We start from the raw sequence: 22,976 nt of genomic DNA on the forward strand, positions 1-22,976 counted from the left end.
ACTAGTCTGCTCGAGTCCACGCTGGGCCTACTTACTGACCACCACCAGTCTGCTTGAGTCCACGCTGGGCCTACTTACTGACCGACACTAGTCTGCTCAAGTCCGCAGTGGGCCTACTTACTGACCGCCACTAGTCTGTTCGAATCTGCACTGGGCCTACTTACTGACCGCCACTAGTCTGTTCGAATCTGCACTGGGCCTACTTACTGACTGCCACTAGTCTGTTCGAATCTGCACTGGGCCTACTTACTGACCGCCACTAGTCTGTTTGAATCTGCACTGGGCCTACTTACTGACCGACACTAGTCTGCTCGAGTACGCACTGGGCCTAATTACTGACCGACACTAGTCTGCTTGAGTCCACGCTGGGCCTACTTACTGACCGACACTAGTCTGCTCGAGTCCGCACTCGGCCTACTTACTGACTGACACTAGTCTGCTCGAGTCCGCGCTGGGCCTAATTACTGACCGACACTAGTCTGCTCGAGTCTGCGCTGGGCCTACTTAACAACCACCTCTAGTCTGCTCGAGTCTGCGCTGGGCCGACCTACTGACCGCCACTAGTCTGTTCGGGTCTGCACTGGGTCTACTTACTGACCGACACTAGTCTGCTTGAGTCCCCACTGGGCCTACCTACTGACCGCCACTAGTCTGTTCGAATCTGCGCTGGGCCTACTCACTGACCGCCACTATTCTGTTCGAATCTGCGCTGGGCCTACTTACTGCCCGCCACTAGTATGTTCGAATCTGCACTGGGCCTACTTACTGACCGCCACTAGTCTGTTCGAATCTGCGCTGGGCCTACTTACTGACCGACACTAGTCTGCTCGAGTCCGCACTGGGCCTACTTACTGACCGACACTAGTCTGCTCGAGTCCGCGCTGGGCCTACTTACCAACCGCCAATGCCGTCGCTGCGAACGAACTCTTCAACAAGAGATAAGTAAAATGGAAGAGAAAGAAAAGGAAAAAAGAGAGGGGAGTAAAAAAGAAACAAAAATGAAATGTGGACGAAGGGGACAAGCCCCAGTTCAGAAGCCCTACTCCAACGCCACCTTACCAGAAGGATAACCATCTCCAACCACACCAACCTTTTATGCCATCACAAATATTTTCAAAACAAGTAAGCGTTCAAAGAAAATATTAAAGCAACACACATGCAATTTTCATTGAATATCTCTGGGATTTTTGACCTCAGTTGCTCACAGTAGTGACCAGAGATACATTTTTCAATCCTGGAGATTCCCGCTCTATCCTGAAGGTCCCTAGGTCTGGCTGCCTCATTTTGGAGCTCTCATCACTGATTCGCGGGCAGCGATGATTCAATACAAATTAAAGCTTTCCTCAGGAACAGGCCTCAGGCCTCAGGAGAGGATTTCCCACCATATCACCGTATCCCACTTCTATTTCTGCACATTTTAGTGTGACCATATTTACAGCCAAATTATTAATACTTTGCCGAGTATTGAGGGCTATTGCCGGAGAGAACGAATTCTTATTCCATCATTCTGAGAGAATATAGGAAATAGGAGCAGGGGTAGGCCATTTTATTTGGATTTTCAGGAAGCCTTTCACAAGGCGCCACACAGACAGCTGCTAAGTAAAATAAGAACCCATGATGTTAGGTACAAGGTACTGGGGTGGATAGAGGATTGGCTAACTGGCAGAAGGCAGAGAGTTGGAATAAAGGGGTCTTTTTCAGGATGGCAGCTGGTGACTAGTGGAGATCCACAAGCGTTAGTATTGGGACCACAATTAGTCACATTATATATTAACGATCTGGACAAAGGAACTGAGGGCATTGTTGTTAAGTTTGCAGATAATAAAAAGATAGGTGGAGGTTCAGGTAGTACTGAGGAAGCAGGGAGACCGCAGAAGGTCTTGGACAGGCTAGATGAGTGGGCAAGTGTCAAGTTATGCACTTTGGTAGGAAGAAGAGATATGGACTATTTCCTAGGCATCAGAAATCTGAAGCACAAAGGACCTTCGGAGGCCTACTTCAGGATTCTCTTAAGGTTAACATGAAGGTTCAGTTATCAGTTGGGAAGGCAAATGTACAGTCAGCATTCATTTCAAGAGGACCAGAATATAAAGGAAAAGGGATGTACTGGTGAGGCTGTATAAAGGTTCTGGTCAGACCACATTTGGAATATTGTGAGCAGTTTTGGGTCCTGTATCTAAGAAAGGATGTGCTAGCATTGGAGGGGATCCAGAGGAGGTTCACAAGAATGATTCTGGAGATGAAGGACTTGTCATATGGCAGCAATCAAGGACCATGGGTCTGTACTTGATGGATTTTAGAAGGATGACGGGGAATCTGATTGAGAGTTACAAAATACTGAGAGGCCTGGATAGATTGTGCATGGAGAAGATGTTTCCACTAGTAGGAGAGACTAAAACCTTAGGACATAGCCTCAGAGTGAAGGCACGACTCTTTGGAACTGAGATGAGGGTGAATTCCTTCAACCAGACGGTGATGAATCTGTGGAATTCATTGCTGCAGAAAGCTGTGGAAGCCGAGACAGTGAGTGTATTTAAGACAGAGAAAGATAGGTTCTTGATTGTTAACGGGGTCAAGGGTTATGGGGAGAAGGCAGGAGAACAAAGTTGAGAAACATATCAGCCATGATTGAATGAGATAACAAGGTGTTGAGCTGGATGAACACAGCAGGCCAAGCAGCATCAGAGGAGCAGGAAAGCTGATGTTTCGGGCCTAGACCCTTCATCAGAAATGGGGGAGAGGAAGGGGGTTCTGAAATAAATAGGGAGAGAGGGGGAGGCGGATAGAAGATGGATAGAGGAGAAGATAGGTGGAGAGGAGACAGCCAGGTCAAAGAGGCAGGGGTGGAGCCACTAAAGGTGAGTGTAGGTGGGGAGTTAGGGAGGGGATAGGCCAGTCCAGGGAGGACGGACAGGTCAAGGGGGAGGGATGAGGCTAGTAGGTAGGAGATGGGGGTGGGGCTTGAGGTGGGAGGAGAGGATAGGTGGGAGGAAGGACAAGTTAGGGAGGCAGGGACAAGCTGGGCTGGTTTTGGGATGTGGTAGGGGGAGGGGTGATTTTGAAGCTTGTGAAGTCCACATTGATACCATTGGGCTGCAGGGTTCCAAAGCGGAATATGAGTTGCTGTTCCTGCAACCTTCGGGTGGCATCGTTGTGGCACTGCAGGAGGCCCAAGATGGACATGTTGTCTGAGGAATGGGAGGGGGAGTTGAAATGGTTCGTGACTGGGAGATGCAGTTGTTTATTGCGAACCGAGCATAGGTGTTCCGCAAAGCGGTCCCCCAGCCTCCGCTTGGTTTCCCCGATGTAGAGGAAGCCACACTGGGTACAGCGGATACAGTATACCACATTAGCAGATGTGCAGGTGAACATCTGCTTGATGTGGAAAGTCTTCTTGGGGCCTGGGATGGGGGTGAGGGAGGAGGTGTAGGGGCAGGTGTAGCACTTCCTGCGGTTGCAAGGAAAAGTGCCGGGTGTGGTGGGGCTGCAGGGGAGTGTGGAGCGGACAAGGGAGTCACGGAGAGAGTGGTCCCTCCGGAAAGCAGATAAGGGTGGGGAGGGAAAATGTCTTTGGTGGTGGGGTCGGATTGCAGATGGCGGAAGTGTCGGAAGATGATGGTTGGATCAGGAGGTTGGTGGGGTTGTACGTGAGGACGAGGGGGATTCTGTTTTCGTTGTTATTGTGGGGAGGGGGTGTGAGGGATGAGTTGCAGGAAATGCGGGAGACACGGTTGAGGGCGTTCTCGACCACTGAGGGGGGGATATTGCGGTCCTTGAAAAACGAGGACATCTGAGATGTTCGGGAGTGGAATGCCTCATCTTGGGAGCAGATGCGGCGGAGGCAAAGGAATTGGGATTAGGGGATGGCATTTTTGCAGGAAGGTGGGTGGGAGGAGGTGTATTCTAGGTAGCTGTGGGAGTTGGTGGGCTTGAAATGGATATCGGTTTCCAGGTGGTTGCCAGAGATGGAAACAGAGAGGTCCAGGAAGGAGAGAGAGGTATCAGCGATGGTCCAGGTGAACTTAAGGTTGGGGTGGAAGGTGTTGGTGAAGTGGATGAACTGTTTGAGCTCCTTGTGGGAGCATGAGGCGGCGCCGATACAGTCATCGGAGGGAGAGGTGGGGTTTAGGGCTAGTGTAGCTACGGAAGAGGGATTGTTCCACGTAACCTACAAAGCTCGGGCCCATGCGGGTACCCATGGCCACCCGCTTTGTCTGTAGGAAGCTTCATCCCGCCCCCTTGACCTGTCCGTCCTCCCTGGACTGACCTATCACCTCCCTAACTCCCCACCTACACTCACCTTTCCTGGCTCCATCCCCGCCTCTTTGACCTGTCTGTCTCCTCTCCACCTATCTTCTCCTCTATCCATCTTCTATCCGCCTCCCCCTCTCTCCCTATTTATTTCAGAACCCCGTTCCCCTCCCCCATTTCTGAAGAAGGGTCTAGGCGCGAAACGTCAGCCTTCCTGCTCCTCTGATGCTGCTTGGCCTGCTATGTTCATCCAGCTCTACACCTTGTTATCTCAGATTCTCCAGCATCTGCAGTTCCTACCATCTCTGAAGCCATGACTGAATGATGGAATAGACTGGATGGGCTGAACGGCTTAATTCTGCTCCTGCATCTTACGGTCTTATGGTCTTATTCAGCCCCTTAAGCCTACTGGACCATTCAAAAGGCAACAGCTGATCAGATTGTGGTCTTTATTGTAATTTCGTGCCTGTTGCCTCCATATTGTTTGATTCTTTATTAGATCAAAATCACCTTGAATGGATTCAATGACTCACTGATCTCCCAGCAAGAAAATTCCAAAAACAAGCACACCTTATTATTTCCCTTTAAGCTTTTACTCATGTTACATGGGGTTACCATAACAATGGTACCAACAATGACTTTGCGATTTGTCAGTTGGTTTTCTCGTTAACGTTCTTCCTATCATCACCAACAGGGAAACTGTTCCTCTTACCGACTACCACAGGGGTGTTGGGAGGATTTACAGGTTGACAATCAACCTGATGGATCACATTACAAACACCCTTTCATTGACTGTTGAGTTCCAGAATTGAACTCAAACCAGGGGCTTCTAGCTTAGAGGCAGAGATGCTACCACAAAACCTCCTCCAAATACTAATACACCTTTGAGAAAAGGAGTTCCTCCTCATTTCCTTGTGAATTTGGAGGATCCTTGACTTGAAACTGACCCTGCTGGTTTTAGACCCACCTACAAACAGAAATATCCTCACAACATCTACCTTGTCAAGCTCCCCCCTCAGAATCTTACGTAAGGTCTGACTCAATGTCAGAAAAAAGGGGTGTTACTCACATTGTTAGGTTTGCTAATGTCTTTATTTAACGTTAAGGAGAATCAGGAGGTGTCCATCGATTGCATGAGAATAGATATACATAAAGAGAGTACCTGTGTTGTTAGATTGTGGAAAGGAGCTTTGTGACTGAGTTGTCAATAAACTCTATCCACAAGAGAAAGGTCCCTTTCTACTTCACCAACAAGTTTAGATCTGAATTGGCAGAGATGTCATGAACTGAGCTCTTTCGACATAATAATGATATTGCTTGGGCTATGGATGGGGAGCAACTTGGGGTTGATTTGCCCACTTACCTCCTTCTGTGGTGTTTATCGCAAACTCCTCACTCCAGGGTCCACGTCCTCTACCATTGACTGCTGCCACCTGTAGCTTATAGGCATGATATGGCTGCAAGCCTGATACTATGGCACGCGGACGCTGTCCAGGAGACTCCATGACCTGAACACGTGACCTGTATTGGTTGGTCTTCAGCAGACTTCCCTCATTCCAATACTGAATCTGAGCAAGAGAAGAGTCTCAATCAGTCTGTATGCTATCTCCGTGACAGAACGGAGATGACAAAAAGAAAGCTCAGAGCAGTCAATCCCACTCGTACAAACTTGAATCTTGCTGGAAAGGGACACATGTTACTGAAGCTTCTTGCCTTGTGCCCGTCAGGACACATAAGAACATAAGAACTAGGAGCAGGAGTAGGCCATCCGGCCCCTCGAGCCTGCCCCGCCATTTAATAAGATCATGGCTGATATTTTTGAGACTCAGCTCCACTTACCCACCCACTCACCATAACCCTTAATTCCTTTACTGTTCAAAAATTTATCTAGCCTTGCAAGATGCAAGAATGCCAAATTTCAAATGATCACAATGACTTATACAACAGGAGAAAACAGTGCTGATTGGTTGGCATGTTGACTTTGAATGGCTGCGCCATTGTCATAGAGAACACCCATCCCGCACCCCTCCCCCCTCTCCCCTCCCCTCCCCTCCCCCATCACCACCATCCCTGCAGTGGAAATGCTTGAATCTCTGTACATTGGGTCAAGTGGTTATACGTGAGGAATGGATTAATGTTGGCCTCCAGAAATTGGAATTTTCCCAGCCCTATGGTGTGGAGCACCAGGTGGCAAATTTGAATCTTGCCTGTTTGATGCTGTGTTTGAATTTATGGATTATAATCTGATGGTATTATTACCAGAAAGTATCTGTATGTTTCAGTTCGATGTTCAGAACACAAATGAGGAATAAATTTCGAACTGAACTCTGGAAACTGTCAATGGAAATAATATCGTGGAATGTGTGGTGTTCACATTTTGATTTGGTCTTCATGATGCTAATATAGACCATAAAAGACTAGGATTGGTCAACATACAGGGCATAGTCCTAATGCCACTGGACTAGTAATCCAGAGGCCCTTGGCTAATGTTTTGGGCACATGGGTTCCACCGTAGCAGTTCATAGAATTTGAATTCCAATAGTGAAAAGGAAAATGGAATTGAAAGCTACTGTCAGGGATAGTGACCATGACTATATCACTGATTGTTATAAAAACCCATCTGGCTCACTACTGCCCTTTTGGGAAGAAAATCTATCATCCTTACGCAGTCTGGCCTACACGTGACTCCGTACTCATAGCAATGTGACTGACTCTTAACTGCACTCTGAAATAGCCCTCACAAGCCTCTCAGTTCAAGGGAAATTAGGGATGAGCAACAAATACTGGTGTTTAATAAACAAAAACAATGCTCAGATGTTGTATACATACACAAATATATATATAAGCCCACAAAGTATTCTCTTTCTCTCTCTCTCTCACGCACATACACATGGATATACACATACACAGAGGTACATGTACACAAATGTACATGCTCTCATGCACATGCACGTGCGTGCGTGCGCGCGTGCACACACACGCACAGACAGGTACACACACATGAATACACGTAGACTTTGCAGCAAGAAATCTATAGGCTGCACTGTATTCATGGTTACGTTGTGCATACAATAATCAATCATGTTTGATTGTAGAATCAAGATCTTGCAGCTACTTACTCTGTGGCCAATGAGATATCCTTGAATCGTGTCTGGTGGCAATGACCTCCACTGCAGTAGAATGGCTGTGCTGTTAATAATCCTTCCAGAAAGGCTTGTGGGCGCTGCAATTGGAACTAAACACAGCCAGAAAACAGGTTCAAAAGACAGAGAGTGAGACATAGCTGAATTTTATCCACTTATCTGAGACAGTCCTATGTTCTTTTTAATTCAGCAAAGGTAATGGTTCATAACATTGGATTTGGAAGTCTCAGTCATCTGCTACTATCCAGCTCCCTGCCTGACAGTGCCTTGGTTGTAAGATTCTCATCCCCATTTAAAATCCCTGCAAAGATTCACATTACCACATCCTTCAATCTCCTCCAGCCCCACGATCCTTTGAAATCTCTGAACTCTTCCCATTCTGTTCTCATAATGCAACTTGGATTTTATCTTTGGTGACTGTGCTTTCAGCTGCCTGGGCCTGAAGTTCTGCAATTCCCCCACTACACCTCTGCACCTGTCTATCCCAGATTTCCTCCAATAAGCCACTCCTGAAAACCTAACCCTTTGTCCAAACTTTTGGCCACCTGACCTAATATCTCCATATGCGATTTTTATTTGATAGTGACTCCTATAAAACACTATTAATTACAATGCTAATGGTTGCTATATAAATACAATTTTACAACTGCTGATTATCTGACTGCCTTTATGCTGCCTGCAAAATTCAGACTTCTGAGACTGAAATTTTCCAAGTTTGCTACATGTCGTTTGGAGTCTTACCCTGGACTGTTTTGCTTTTAACATTCAAAGAACCCACTCCAATAACACTGAAGAGAAAGGCTTGCCTTTATGTAACTCTTCATCATGACTTCTGTGTTACCCAAAGTACTATGCGAATATACAAATTAAGAGGGGTAAACCATTCAGCTTCTAGAGCCTGCTCCATCATCCTATAAGATTCGTGGCTGATCTGATTATGGCCTCAACTCCACTTTCCTGTGCGCCCCTGATTACAATCAACTCCCTTGTTTGTCAAAAATCTGCCTTAAAATAGTCAAACCAGTAAATAATTGCTTGGTAATACAGAACTTAATCCTTGGTAAAAGGAGATAAAATGTCATAACTTCTTGCCTCACACTCATCATCCCGTTGACCATTCACAGTAGGCAGGATGCTGATCATGCTCAACTAGCCTGCGTTTACAACTCTCAGAATATTATATCAACCATTAGCTAGGATTCTACGTCTGAATACCATTTACTCGATAATCCAGGCTGTGCTGAGAATTACATCGGGAGCCAGGTTAAGATCATTCGTCAGGCTTTCAGCTTGATGCACCTGTACCTGCCTATTTTATGCAGGCAAAAGGGATCTGTACATACACTGCACTTTTCCCATTGGAAAAAGAAGGGGTCATGGAGACTGTTCCATTCCCATAGCAATGCCCTGACCAATCAGTGTCAAACAACCTGCCCTGAGAAATAGGATTGACAGTTAACTGTCCCTTTAAATGTCCATTCCAGTAATGACCCAGGCAATCACTAATCTCTTTTCATGCTGTTTAAGTTGGTGTGCCCTTTTCTCAAGGCTGTTTCTTGAACTAGAAACTCAATGAGTGCAAGATGAAAAGTTTTGACTTTGTGTCTCCTTTTGACAATATTCCACACAATATTGACAACAAAAATTAACCACTTATTGAATGTAGCCATTCGTATAAAATTGGAAACACTGCAGCTAGTTTCCACACAAACAAACATGTGAAACTGGCCAGAAAATTGTTTTTTAGTTGAGGGGTAAATATTGTGCAGGAAACCAGGGAAGGCTTCCCTGTTCTTCCAATACTGCCATAGGATCTTATATGTGAAAGGCTGAATGAGCTCCGTTTGGTGTCTTTTTCTGAAGCTCGGACCTCCATCAGGTGTAACGTTCCCTCAAGCCCCATATTGGAATTTCACCTTGGATCATTGGTTCAATTGAGAACTTAAGTTTACCCAAATGTTGCAGCCTAGAGCTGAGAGTGGTTTCCACTGAGCTGAGGCTGAGAGCTATGCAAAGTAAGAAAATCACATCTTCAACTCACAGACAACTAGAATTCTGTGTTTAACATGGCAGTCAATAGTTATAGCATCTGGCTTGCTTCCCTTGATATACTTACAGTCTTCACCCGAGTATCCAATTATAATTCTTGGTTCCGGACCTACTCCAAAGTCATTCACTGCCTGCACTTTAATCTCATAGGGCGTGAAGAAGGGTGTTGGTGAGACAATGTAACTGGCCCTGGGGACTGTGACTGTTGACCACTCCCCACCCACATCCTTTTGTCTCCAGCTGACTATATACTTGAGATTGGGGCCACTGATTTGCGTTCCATTCAGAGGCTGAAAAACAGAACATAATATCCAGAATAGAAAGATAGAAAAATAAATATACAGTATACAAGCAAGCAAAACCACAATTATAGAATCTCTACAGCACGGAAGCAGGCCATTCAGCCAAAAACAGATGCTCCGAACAGCATCCCATACAAACCCACACCCTTACCCTATCCCTGTAACCTAATCCACTTAACCTGCACATCCCTGGACACTATGGGACAATTTAGCATGGCCAATCCACCTAGCCTGCATATCTTTAGACTGTGGGAAGAAACCAGAGCACCCGGAGGAAACCCCCACAGACGCAGGGAGAATATGCAAACTCCACACAGACAATCACCCAAGGCAGGAATCGAACCCTGGTCCCTGGTGCTGTGAGGCAGCAGTGCTAATCACTGTGCACCATGCCACCCAATGATGGCAACTACAACTAGACTTCAGAAAATAGTTTATATTTTGTTTCCCCTCAACCCCAATTTAAGTCAGACTTTGTAACTGATCTCTCTTTTCTACTGATTTGCTCTCTTTAGCATTCTTTCTCTTTTTATCTCTCTTCTTTGTCTCATGGCAGACATTCTGATGGCACATATATATTGTTTCCCTTGGGAATGACGTTAATGAATTCTGGTGAGGGAATATGATGTAGTGATTCATGGGAAGAAGGCTTCAATTCTAGGGATCATCCGCAAATTTTAAGGAATATCAGTTTGATTTATTTGGGTGTCGTGTTCTTATTGCCTCATTGACTGTTGTAAATGCACTGCAATAGGTTTTAGAGTTAGATCTTTGTGAAGATTCATCTTCCTCATTGTTAATTATTCATATAAATGTGATTTTTAATGAACAATCAATTCACTCTCAAAGAATTTCCAAATGAACAATAGCATATGAATTGAATTGAATCTTTAGCTGCTCATAATGCTACACAAACAGTAGAAATGGTCAAGAGAAATCCATTGTTCCCGGCCTGTATTGCTGGACAGTTAGCAATCTCCGAATGAACTTCCTAGTTAAGTTATGTAACTGTTCTTTGACATCTCAGTTCACAATTCACCAACTTCCTTCACAGCATTCCTGGGTCAGTGGTTAACGACAGGCTTTTTCAGAGGTGAGTGAAATAACAGGACAAACTGTACTCACCGTCCAACTGATTTGCATGCTTGATTTTGATATTCCTGCCCCTCTAACATCAGATGGATTGATCTCTGGAGCTAGAAAATACAAAATGATGTTACAAGCCATTTCGCTGAATGCAGAGAATTCAAGCTGTGAGATATTGTACCTACTGGAGTGATTAATGCAAAGGTCTTGACACCTTTTCAAAGGCTATAAGGTGGGTGAGCTTTGTATTGCTGTATTAAGGCAAATTATGTCAACTCTTCTATAGCTTCAATATTAACTTGCACTGCAGTATGCATTTCTCTCAATATCACCAATCATTTTTTCTTGAGGAATAATTAGTTTGTTGGTTAGTGTTGACCCTCAAAATCAGAAGGTGCAGGATTCATAGCCTACCTGGATGGATATTACAGCTCCTGCTCCAATTTCAGGGCTGACATCAAGTGAGATAATCGAACTGTTGAGCCTTCATAGCTTGTAAAAGCCCATAAAAACTCTCACTTTTGAATAAAGGATGATATTGCGGAGTATTTGGACGTGCATTGTAAAACAGGGTTGAGGCAGCACAGCTTCATCAAGGGGAGGGGTCCAGAGAAGGTTTACAAGAATGACCCTGGGGATGAAGGGCTTGTCATATGAGGAATGGGTTGAGGACTCTAGGTCTGTGCTCGATGGAGTTTAGAAGGATGAGGGGCAGGTCTGATTGAAAATTACAGAATACCAAGAGGCCTGAATACAGTGGATGTGGAGAAGATGTTTCCACTATCAGGAGGGATCCGAGGGCACAGCCTCAGAGTGGAGGGATGACCCTTTCGAACTGAGATGAGGAGGGATTTCTTCAGCCAGAGGGTGGTTAATCTGGGGAACTCATTGCTGCAGAAGGTTGTAAAGGACAAGTCATTAAGTGTATTTAAGACTAAAATAAATAAATTCTTGATTAGCAAGGACATTAAAGGTTATGTGGAGAAGGCAGGAGAATAGGGTTGAGAAAAATATCAATCATAATCAAATGGCGCAGTAGGCTCGTTGGGCTCAAATGGCCTAATTCTGCTCCTGTATCTTATGGTCTAAAAGTTGTGCCACAGGACTAGCCACCCAGAGAATGTGAGTTCAAATCCCATGGCAGGTTGACAATTTGAATTCAGTGTGGATACTTCAATTAGACTAAAATAAACTGAGGTAGTGATTGTCCAAATCCGAAAGAGGGGGAAGAGTTACTGCAAGAGTATAAAAAAAGAGATGGGACAAGACTGTGAAGTCGCCATGGAAGTCAACCATTCACAGTGTGCAAATAGAGAGGGTGAAGTGTGTTAAAGATTGGCCCCTCATCCTAATTCTTATCTTCTGATTTGAGATTAACCCCATCCTGCGCTGGTACAAAGAAGGAGCATGCATGTGTTGTCCTGTCAGACTGTTCGTCAGCCTGTAGGAAATTTCACACCCTGTCTGAAAGGTAAAGTGTGAAGATACAAAAACAATGGCCGTTTTCCTTCTCCTGCTCAGCCTACGATCTTCTGCCTTTTGCCTGCTTGCTAGCTCTTAGTTTCAATCCTGCAAATTTTCTCTGGCACCATTATTGCTCATTTCCCTGTCCATGGTGCTGAAGTTGCGGCTGCGGTGAATTTGCAATCAGAGCAAAACATTTGAACCGTTCAGGTTAATGTGGAACTCTCAGTGCCGAACACTTAGAGTTGGACAAAATGTCAACAAACTTCTGGCTCAGATTACAAATGCTGTTTAACACTCAAATAGTAGTCAGTGTCAGCCCCGAACTTCCTCATCACTCACGTACAGGGTCTACCAGAGAACTGATATGAGGAAAGGACTGGTGAACTTCAAAATCTAAAACACAGAATCACTGCTCACAAGAAATCCGCTCTCTAATTAATATGGGGCCATGTGAGGAATTACAGTTGCTAAGCCTCTCGACCTGCCCTGCAGTCTTCAGGGATTTAAAGTTGACATTTTAAACATTGCTTTGGACACAACCCAGGAGAGAAAAATAATCATAGGGGCATGAAGAAATGCCTCTTTTTCATTCACTTTGAATTCTGCTTGATAGTGGCAAACTTATCGTCTCTGTAGATAAAAAGGCAATCTGTCCATCAAGAGTTGTCAAATTCAGTCGTTATCAAAGCCAGAATTTTCCAATCTCCGCCGTTCCCACCTTTCTCGATGGGGTTGCTGAGGCTGAGATACACAACTTCAGGACCTTTTGGCGCCCTTCACTGGACTGCTGGCCACTGGTAGCCAAATGAGGAAGTTTCCCATGGCAAAATCAGCCAAGGCAGACCCTCTGCTTACAGGTGCTGGGTTTTGACCCACCTTTCAGCCCAATGACCAGGTCCTAAAGTCCACAGTGAAACTTAACCACCCCTCTTTTCAATGGAAGGGGTTGAAGGTGGGAATATAGTTGTACTGAGGATGGGCATACTGGTCAACCAATGAGGACAGCTCATGGTGAATAGGAAGAGTAAGGTTATATAGTTTGATCTCTCTGACTACATCCAACACAGAATTGGCAAACCTAACAAGTAGTCTGTCTAACTCAAACATGTCTCATTACATTGAGCAAATGAGGCTGAGGGGAGGGATTCCCAATTGGGAGAGTTTGCTTGGTGGCAGCCTCACATGTATTCAATCTACAATTCCCTGTGATATAGCCAACATAATTTTCCCAAGTGAAATAAAGAGGAGTAATACATTAAAACAATAAAAATGTTAGCAACTGAATATTCACCTGGGATTTGATCCATGCACAGGGCAGATCCTACAGTCAGGTTAAGGTCACCATAGTCTTACCAGGGCAGCTGTCTCATCAGACAGAAAGAGAGAGATGACTAGTGGTAGTTTAACCTGATGATCACTGTGCTTCAGGCAAGGGGAGAGGTTGAGAAGGTGGGTCCTTCATGGTAACCTCAGGAACTGAACCCTCGCTGCTGGTGTAACTTTGCATCGAAAACTCACCACCCAGCTGACTAAAATTCTAACAAGTCTATACAGACCAAGTGAAGGGAGGATGTTTCCCTAGCTGGGGAGTTTAGAACCAGGGCTCACAATCTCAGGATACAGGACAGGCCATTTAGGATTTAGGAAACATGTCTTCACTCTGAAGATGGTAAGCCTTTGCAATTCACTATTGTAGGAGGGCGTGAAGGCTGGGCCACTGAATATATTCAAGAAAGAGGGGCAACGAAGGGTATAGAGAGAGAGCAGGAACACGACGTTGAGATAGAATACCAGCCATGATCATACTGAATGATGGAACAGGCTCAAAGGGCTCAATGGCCTACTCCTGCTCCTAGTTTCTATGTCACACTTTAAAGGCTTTGAGCCAAATCATTGAAAACACAAGACAGAAAAGTCAAGTTAAGACCATCACCTGTTCCAGTTGTTTGATAACGTTCAGAAGGCAAACTGGGGGCTCCTTCTCCAACTTCATTCACTGCTATCACCCTGAACTGGTAATTAACGTACGGAGAGAGCTGTAATACTGCAGAGTTGATGTTGCCTGGGATTCGGGTCAAATTGTGCCACTTTCTGGGCTGAAATTTGTTCTCTTCGAACTGCACAATGAACTCTGTAAAGATGGAGAAATGACAAGACTACGTCTACTACTGGTTCCACTAATACATTCAATAAAGAGCAAAGCTGCACCATTTTAACTCCTTTGCATCCTCGGTAAGACAGTTTTCTCATTGTCTGAGACAGAAAATGAGACTCCAGAGTCAGGGTACAGTGGAGCAAGGGTATATCTCCTGCCAGGACTCTGAAGCTTGGTACAGATATCTCACTCTGCCAGAAATCAGAGAATTCTAGTCAGGACAAGGAGAAGAATCTTTTATCTGGTAAACCACATCAAGCAGGTGCAGGGAAGTTTAATGGGACTGTCTAGATTACTCTATGAATTCTGCCAAAGCTGTTCTCATTAGCCCCAGTAGAATTAATGTTTGGCTTGCAGCTGGTAGGAGTTCCAACAACAGTAATGATCATAGTCTGGGGTCAAGATGCAGGAAATCCATATGAGAAGGAATTTTCAAAATTGTCCCTAAACTTCCTCAGCAATTGGAACTGTATGGTTATAAAACTTGTCCCTTTTCCTCTTTTCCCAGGCAGCAGTTATAGGATGAAAGACGTTCGTTCCAGGGTTGGCTTGGAGTCTTCTTTACTGAGGGGAAACTAGATTGAGGTGTACAAGGTTGTAATGGGGTTTAGACAAAATAGTCAAAAAAATGTTGCTCTATTCAGTTGATTGTACAGGAGGACTACAGGATAGATTTAAGACTTTGGGTAAGAGATGCCAGGAAAATATGAGGAAGAACTGTTTTACACATTGACTGTTAATGACTGGGAACTCAGAGATAACAAGGGGTGGTGGGTTCAGAGATGGTCAATGATTTCAAAAGGAAATGGGATGGACACTTGAGGGAAATTATTTCCACAGCTCTGTAAGGTTGAACAGGGGAATGGAACAGACCAGATTGGTCAACAGAGAGCCAGCCTTGAGTTGATGGTCAGATTGGACTTCTTCCAAGTTGCAACGACTCCATAAATCTCTGAGAACCACTCTCAGAATTTCAGGGCATTAGGCAAGAGAATGATAATGCTGGAAGCTAGAAGTTACTCAATAATTCAACAACTGTATGCTGTGAAGAGGGATATCTATTGAATCAAAAATAGGTGAGAGTCAGGAATATTCAAGACAACTATACTTTTCACATGTTTTAGGTACTGTACAAAATGATAAGGAGGAACATCAAAATCATTCTTGTTGTCTGTTTACCACAGATGCTCATTTTGTACCTGTAATTGGACTGTTGTTGTCATCACCAGGAATCCATGTCAATCTTACACTTCGATCTGCTGGATCCGTTAGTTCCAGATCTCGGGGAGCATCAGGACGATCTAGAATAAGTCATGTCAAAAAGCTTAACCAAAGCATAAGCTGTACCTCCCCACTTACAACCAAATCTCTGAAGTTAATTCCCCAAACTAACCAAATAGAATCAACCCCAGTGAATTAGCTGAACATTAAAAAAAAAACAAACCAAATCAAGCCATGTCAAGTCAACACAAGTGTCCAAAAGTCAAAACAGGTCAACCAAGCTTCCTTCATGAAACCAAAACTCAACCTCTTCAATGGAAACTTAAATCAAACTTTTAAAACCAAAGCTAAATATTACCATCCAATGCAAACTAACAATAGAAAATTCTGGAAACATTCAGTGTGTCTGCAAACTCCAATGAAGCCACAAACAGTTATTGGATGCAGACACTTTTATAAAACTCAATGGGAGTGAAATTCCTCTTGCTGGGTACCATATACTAAACAGAGAAATGGCAGCTTTTTGTACACTCCCATTTCCTGTTTGATGGAAAATAAATTTGTGTAGAGTGAGATGGGCTGTCAATATGTCTCCCACTATCCACTGCCACTCCCAAGCCAAATTTCATTCCAATTTTTTAAAATGAATTAAGCCCAACCATGTAAACCAAATGAATTGAAGCATCCTTCAGCCTTCACAAGCCCAAACTAACTTACGCTAAAGGAAGTGATGCCAACCTAATATTTTTGCATTCCTATTTCCTCCCAATCTATTGTTACCATTGGTTTAGGGATATAGATGGATACTTGCTTCTGCACTAACTGTAGACACAATATACACGTTGCTTTAATCTGAGGGCAAGTTTACTTCCAAAAAATATGTAAAAATGACATACCCTTGGAATTTCAGAACTAAAGTGCAAGAAGACCAACTTTAGAATGGAAGGATCAAAGTACATGGCATCAAAAGAGAGTGCTGATTGCTTGGATTAAGGCTAACATAAAAATCCAGCAGGAACTGTTAACTGTTTTAGTTACCTGACAAAATTCAGATGTGGCTCAAACATTGCTCTTTCCTCGCTAAAGTTGTTTTCCTTGCACATCAAGTCTGATGTGTGTAAGATGAAAAGTTTTGACTTCATGCCTGTTTTCACTAATATTTAGGTTCAGTGCTACCAAGCATTTATATTTGCATTACCATTTATCTGGACGAAAGCTTATATAAAGTTATAGAGTCACACAGTCACAAAGACATACAGCATGGTAACAGACCCTTTGGTCCAACTCGTCCATGTCGACCAGATATCCTATATAAATCTAATCCCATTTGCTAGCATTTGGCCCATATCACTCTAAATCCTTCCTAGTCAGATACCTTTTAAATGTTGTAATTGTACCATTTCCTCTGGCAGCTCATTCCATACATGCATCCACCTCTGCATGAAAAAGTTGCCCTTTAGGTCCCTTTTAAATCTCTCCCCTCTCACCTTAAACCTATGCCCTCTAGTTTTGGACTCCCCCATCCCGGGGAAGAGACCTTGTCTATTTACCCTATCCATACCCCTCATGATTTTGTAAACCTCCATAAGGTAACCCCCTCAGCCTCTGACGCTCCAGGTTAATAGCCCCAGCCTATTCAGCTTCTCCTTATAGCTCAAACCCTTCAACCCTGGCAACATTCTTGTAAATCTTTTCCGAATCCTTTCAAGTTTCACAACATCCTTCCTACAGCAGGGAGACCAGAATTGCACATGGTATTCCCAGAGTAGCCTAACCAATGTCCTGTACAGTCACAACATGATCTCCCAATTCCTATACTCAATGCACTGACCAATAAAGGAAAGCATATCAAATACCTTTTTCACTATCCTATCTACTTGCAACTCCACTTTCAAGGAACTATATACCTGCACTCCACAGTGTCTTTGTTTAGCAACATTCCCCAGGACCTTACCATTAAGTGTATAAGTCATGCCCTGATTTGCCTTTCCAAAATGCAGCACCTCATATTTATCTAAATTAAAATCCATCTGCCACTCCTTGGTCTATTAGCCCATCTGATCAAGATCCTATTGTACTGTGAGGTAACCTTCTTCGCTGTCCACTATACCTTCAATTTTGGTGTCATCTATAAACTTACTAACCGTACCTTCTATGTTCACATCTAAATCATTTATATAAGTGATGTAAAGTAGTGAACCTAGCATCTATCCTTGTGGCACACCGCTGGTCATCACAGGCCTCCAGTCTGAAAAGCAACCCTTCACCACCACCCTTTGCCTTCTACCATCGAGCCAGTTCTGTATCCAAATGATTAGTTCTCCCTGTATTCCATGTGATCTAACCTTGCTAACCAGTCTACCAAAAGGAACCCTGTTGAATGCCTTACTGAAGTCTATATAGATCACGTTCACCGCTCTGCCCTTATCAATCCTCTTCGTTACTTCTTCAAAAAGCTCAATCAAGTTAGTGAGACAAGATTTCCCATGCACAAAGCCATGTTGACTATCCCTAATCAGTTCTTGCCTTTCCAAATACACGTAAATCCTGTTTGTCAGGATTCCCTCCAACAACTTGCCCACCACTGATGTCAGGCTCACCGGTCTATAGTTCCTTGGCTTTTCCTTACCACCTTTCTTAAGTAGTGGCACCACGTTAGCCAACCTCCAGCTTCCAGCACCTCGATGGTGGCTATTGATGATACAAATATCTAAGCAAGGTGCCCAGCAATCACTTCCCTGCAAAGTTCTGGGGAACACCTGATCAGATCCTGGGGATTTATCCACCTTTATGCATTTTAAGGCATCTAGCTCCTCCTCCTCTGTAATATGGACATTGTTCAAGATGCCGCTATTTATTTCCCCACGTTCTATATCTTCCATATCCTTCTCCACAGTAAACAATGATGCAAAATACTCATTTCGTATCTCCCTCATCTCCTGCAGTTCCACACATAGGCAGCCTTCCTTATCTTTAAGGGGTCCTGTTCTCTTCCTAGTTACCCTTTTGTCCTTAATTTATTTATAAAATCCCTTTGGATTATCCTTAACCCTATTTGCCAAAGCTATCTCATGTCCCCTTTTTGCCCTCCTGATTTCCCTCTGAAGTATACTCCAACTGCCTTTATACTCTTTTAAGGATTCACTCAATCCCTGATGTCTATATCTGATATATGCTTCGTTCTTTTTCTTGACCAAACCTCAATTTCTCTCCTCATCCAGCATTCCCTACACCTACCAGCCTTGCCCTTCACCCTAACAGGAACATACAGTCTCTGGACTCTCGTTATCTCATTTTTGAAGGACTCCCATTTTCTAGCCATCCCTTTATCTGAAAACATCCATCCCCCCAACCCCTTCAACTTTTGAAAGTTCTTGCCTGATACCATTAAAATTGGTCTTCCTCCAATTTAGAACTTCAACTCTTAGACCCTGTCTATCCTTTTCCATCACTATTTAAAAACTAATAGAATTATGGTTGCTGGCCCCAAAGTGCCTCCCCACTGACACAGTCACCTGCCCTGCCTTTTTTCCCAAGTGTAGGCCAGGTTTTGAACCTTCTCTAGTAGGTACATCCACATACTGAATCAGAAAAATTTCTTGTACACGCTTAACAAATTCCTCTCCATCCAAGCCTTTACACTATGACAGTCCCAGTATATGTTTGGAAAGTTAAAATCCTGTACCATAATCACCCTATTATCCTTACAGATAATTGACACCTCCTTAAAATTTCTTTCTTAATTTCCCGTTGACTACCGGGGGAGTCTATAGTACAATCCCAATAAGGTGATCATCCCTTTCTTATTTCTCAGTTCAAACTCAAATAACTTCCCTGTACGTATACCTAGGAATATCTTCCTTAAGTACAGCTGTAATTTTATCTCTAATCCAAAATGCCGCTCCCCGTCCTCTCTTGCTTCCCTTTCCATCCTTCCTTTGACATCTATACCCTGGAACATTAAACTGCTCGTCCTGTCCATCCATGAGCCACGTCTCTGCAATTGCTATGATATCCCAGTCCCACGTTCCCAACCATTCCCTGGGTTCATCTGCCTTACCTGTTAGGCCTCTCACATTGAAATAAACGTAGTTTAATTTATCAGTCCTACCTCATTCTCTGTTTTGTTCCTGCCTGCCCTGACTGTTTGGTTTGCTCCTTTTCCCAGTGTCAGACTAATCTCTTTCTTCACTGTCTCCCTGGGTCCCACTCCAGCCCCCATCCCCTTACTAGTTTAAATCCTCCCAAGCAGCTTTAGCAAATCTCCCCATCAGTATAGTAGTCCCTTTCCAATTCGGGTGCAATCTGTCGTTCTTATACAGGCCACTTCTACCACAGAAGAGATACCAATGATCCAAAAATGTGAATCCTCCTCCCCTGCACCAGCTCCTCAGCCACACATTCATCTGCTTTAGCCTCTTATTTCTACCCTCACTAGCTCATGGCATTGGCAGTAATCCAGATATTACTACCCTTGAGGACCTCCTTTTTAAGTTCCTGTCTAACTTCCTATATTGTCTCCTCAGAATCTCATCTTTTTCTCTTCCTATGTGTTAGTTCCAATATAACAACATCCTGTTGGTCTCTCTCCCCTTTGAGAATATTCTGCACCCTCTCTGAGATATCTTTGATCCTGGCACCAGGCAGGCAACACACCATTCTGATGTCTTGCTGTCAGCTGCAGAAACATGTCTCTGTGCCTCTGACGAGAGAGTCCCCAATCACAATTGATCACTTGGGACCTGGCGTGTTCCTCATCACAATAGAGCCAGTGTTGGTACCAGAAACCTGGCTGTCTGTGCTACGTTCGCCTGAGAATCCTTCACCCCCTTCATTTTCCAAAACAGCATACTTGTTTGAGATGGGGACAGTCACAGGAGACTCCTGCATGACCTGCCTCCCTCTCCTACCTTTCCTGGCGGTAACCCATCTACCTGACTGTATCTGCAGGTTTTCTCCCTTCCTACAACTGCCACCCATCATACCCCCTAGCTCCTGTAAATTTCTCATTGCCTCTAACTGCCGCTCCAACTGATTCATGCGACCCAATAGGATTTGCAACCAAACACACTTCCTGCAGACATAATCATCACTAACATGGAAACTCTCCCTAATCTCCCACCTCCAACAGGAATGGCACATCACTCTACTAAAGGCCATCTTTGCACCTTAACAATCTACAGATCCAGAAAACAGCACAGTCTTACTGCTCTGAAAAACACCACTCCAGGCTACTTAGTACTTAGGTTTTATATTTTTAAAATTTAATCAAGAGACAGATCTCAGTAAAACATATAATCAAAAAACAACCCACTCTACTCATATGGTAGATTTACAAAAGAAAAAGAAATAGTAAGGTTACACTTAGAAACTATCCACTTAGCTGCACCCCTGCTGTGATGTCTCCCACACAGATTTCTCCAAGGTCAGCTGTGAATTTGGCTGTTTGTTTATTTGTCTCAGATGAACTCCAGTGGCCAGAGATACTTGAAACCAGACAGCAAAGGGAGTAGCTGTAAAGGTTCACTGCTGGGTCAGACAGCAGTGCAGCTTCTTCTCTCTGTTGATTCACTTCTCACCATGTGGTCACTGCCTTTGTTTTCCTTCCTCCTTTTCTAAAGTGCCGTTGTTTTGATTTTTTTTTCCCAAAGTTCCAAAAGATTGCAACAGCTTATAAAACAGTAATTACTACTACTAGAATTCAAGCAAATCAGCTCCAACACTGAAAATACCTCAAAAAAGGAGCAGCTCTTACAGCCACAAATTTTTCCCGTCCTCCATCTGGGATTACCCAGAATCCTTCATAGATTTGCTAAATAATTAAACTTATCATCCAAGGAATTTTTAGACAGCATTCAGAGGCACCTTGTACAATGTAATGAGACCATCATATCAAAGAAGTTAATGAGTTATTATTGGGTTTTCCTTCACAGAACACACCTACGTAGATGTGTGAGTTAAGCTACAGGTAAATGCCAGAAATTTGGTCATGTTCTTTCAACACGTTAACTTGCAAGATGATCATGTAAGAGCAGAAACAGAAATTGCTGGAAAAACTTCGCAGGTCTGGCAGCATTTGTGGAAAGAAATCAGAGTCTAGTGACCCTTCTTCAGAACTGATGGCAGCTAGGAAAAAGTTTTTATGCAGAAGACAGGTTTGGGGGTGCTGCTGGAGTACGTAAGTAATAAATGATAGATGGGGATAATACCCAAATAGAGAGAAAAACAGTTGGACAGACAAAGGAATGGATAACGATCTGGCTAGGAGAATGAATGGCTGCTAATGGGGACTATTAGTGGCTAACAATGGGTTGTGTGTAATAGCAGATCATGAGATGTGTGGGGTTAGGGGAAAGTGTGGGGAAGGTGCATAAGCCCTAAATTGTTGAACCCGATATTGAGTCCAGAAGGCTGTAGAGTTCCCAAGTTGAAAATGAGGTGCTGTTCTTCCAGCTTGCGCTGAGCTTCATTGGAGCACTGCAGGAAGCCTGAAACAGTGTCAGGCTTTGTCAGATGCTCTCTTTGATCTCAAGCTCTGAACTCACAACTGAGCTTAAGTACCGCCAAGGCTGAACACACTGGACATTCTTGGGAGTCTCTCAGATGCTGTCATCCAGAGGAAGCGTCTGTGTTTCCTATGCCATAGAGTTGGCAATAATCTTATAGAGAACCCCAGGCTAATATTCTGGAAACTTGGGTTTGAATCCCACCATAGTAAATGATGAAATTTAATTCAATTAAAAAATCCTGGATTTAAAAATAAGCCCATTGCTGACCATGTAAACTGTATTGATTGAGATAAAACCCATTAGGTTCATTAATTTTCTTTAGGTTCTTACCTGGTCTAGCCTATATGGGACAAAAACAATGTGACTAACTCCTAACTGCCCTCTGAAATGGCCTGGCGAACCACTTAATTCAAGGGCAGATAAAGAGGGGTAACAGTGCCTTGCAGTGATGCCCATATCCCATGAATGGAAATGTAGAAAGGGAGCCCTATAGGATGCGCGTTACACCACAGATCTCAATGTATCAGGGGTTGATATTGTGGTTAGCGAATATGCTAGGTTGTTAGGTACAGACATTGATGAGTTCTCAATATGAAACTGTTAATCAGACAGCTGCAGAAAGGCTGAGCACGTTCCATGATGATGAAATCACTGTCTACATCAGACAACCAATGTGACATTACTCTACCTCTTTAGTTATCATGTTAGCTGAGAATGAAGGGTGCTGATACTTTGCATCATGGGCCAGAGGGGTCTGGGTTAGATCTGGCAATCTTGACATAATATTTTTAAG

At 43.8% G+C, this 22,976-nt stretch overlaps 1 protein-coding gene across 1 annotated transcript in view; it reads right to left on the bottom strand.

Annotated features, from left to right (window-relative positions):
• The window catches only part of nfasca (neurofascin homolog (chicken) a), a 126,624-nt gene that overhangs the window by 43,627 nt on the left and 60,021 nt on the right, over window positions 1-22,976 (bottom strand). The window contains exons 17-22 of the mRNA XM_048612000.1: window positions 15,653-15,754; window positions 14,232-14,429; window positions 10,871-10,941; window positions 9,511-9,733; window positions 7,371-7,486; window positions 5,615-5,819 (exon numbers count right to left, since the gene is read on the bottom strand). Of these exons, the coding sequence (XP_048467957.1) occupies window positions 5,615-5,819; window positions 7,371-7,486; window positions 9,511-9,733; window positions 10,871-10,941; window positions 14,232-14,429; window positions 15,653-15,754 (915 nt within the window). The remainder of the gene's footprint in view (window positions 1-5,614; window positions 5,820-7,370; window positions 7,487-9,510; window positions 9,734-10,870; window positions 10,942-14,231; window positions 14,430-15,652; window positions 15,755-22,976) is intronic.

The sequence above is a fragment of the Rhincodon typus genome, chromosome 25 (genome assembly GCF_021869965.1).
Source record: "Rhincodon typus isolate 14 chromosome 25, sRhiTyp1.1, whole genome shotgun sequence".
NCBI classification, from domain to species: Eukaryota; Metazoa; Chordata; class Chondrichthyes; order Orectolobiformes; family Rhincodontidae; genus Rhincodon; species Rhincodon typus.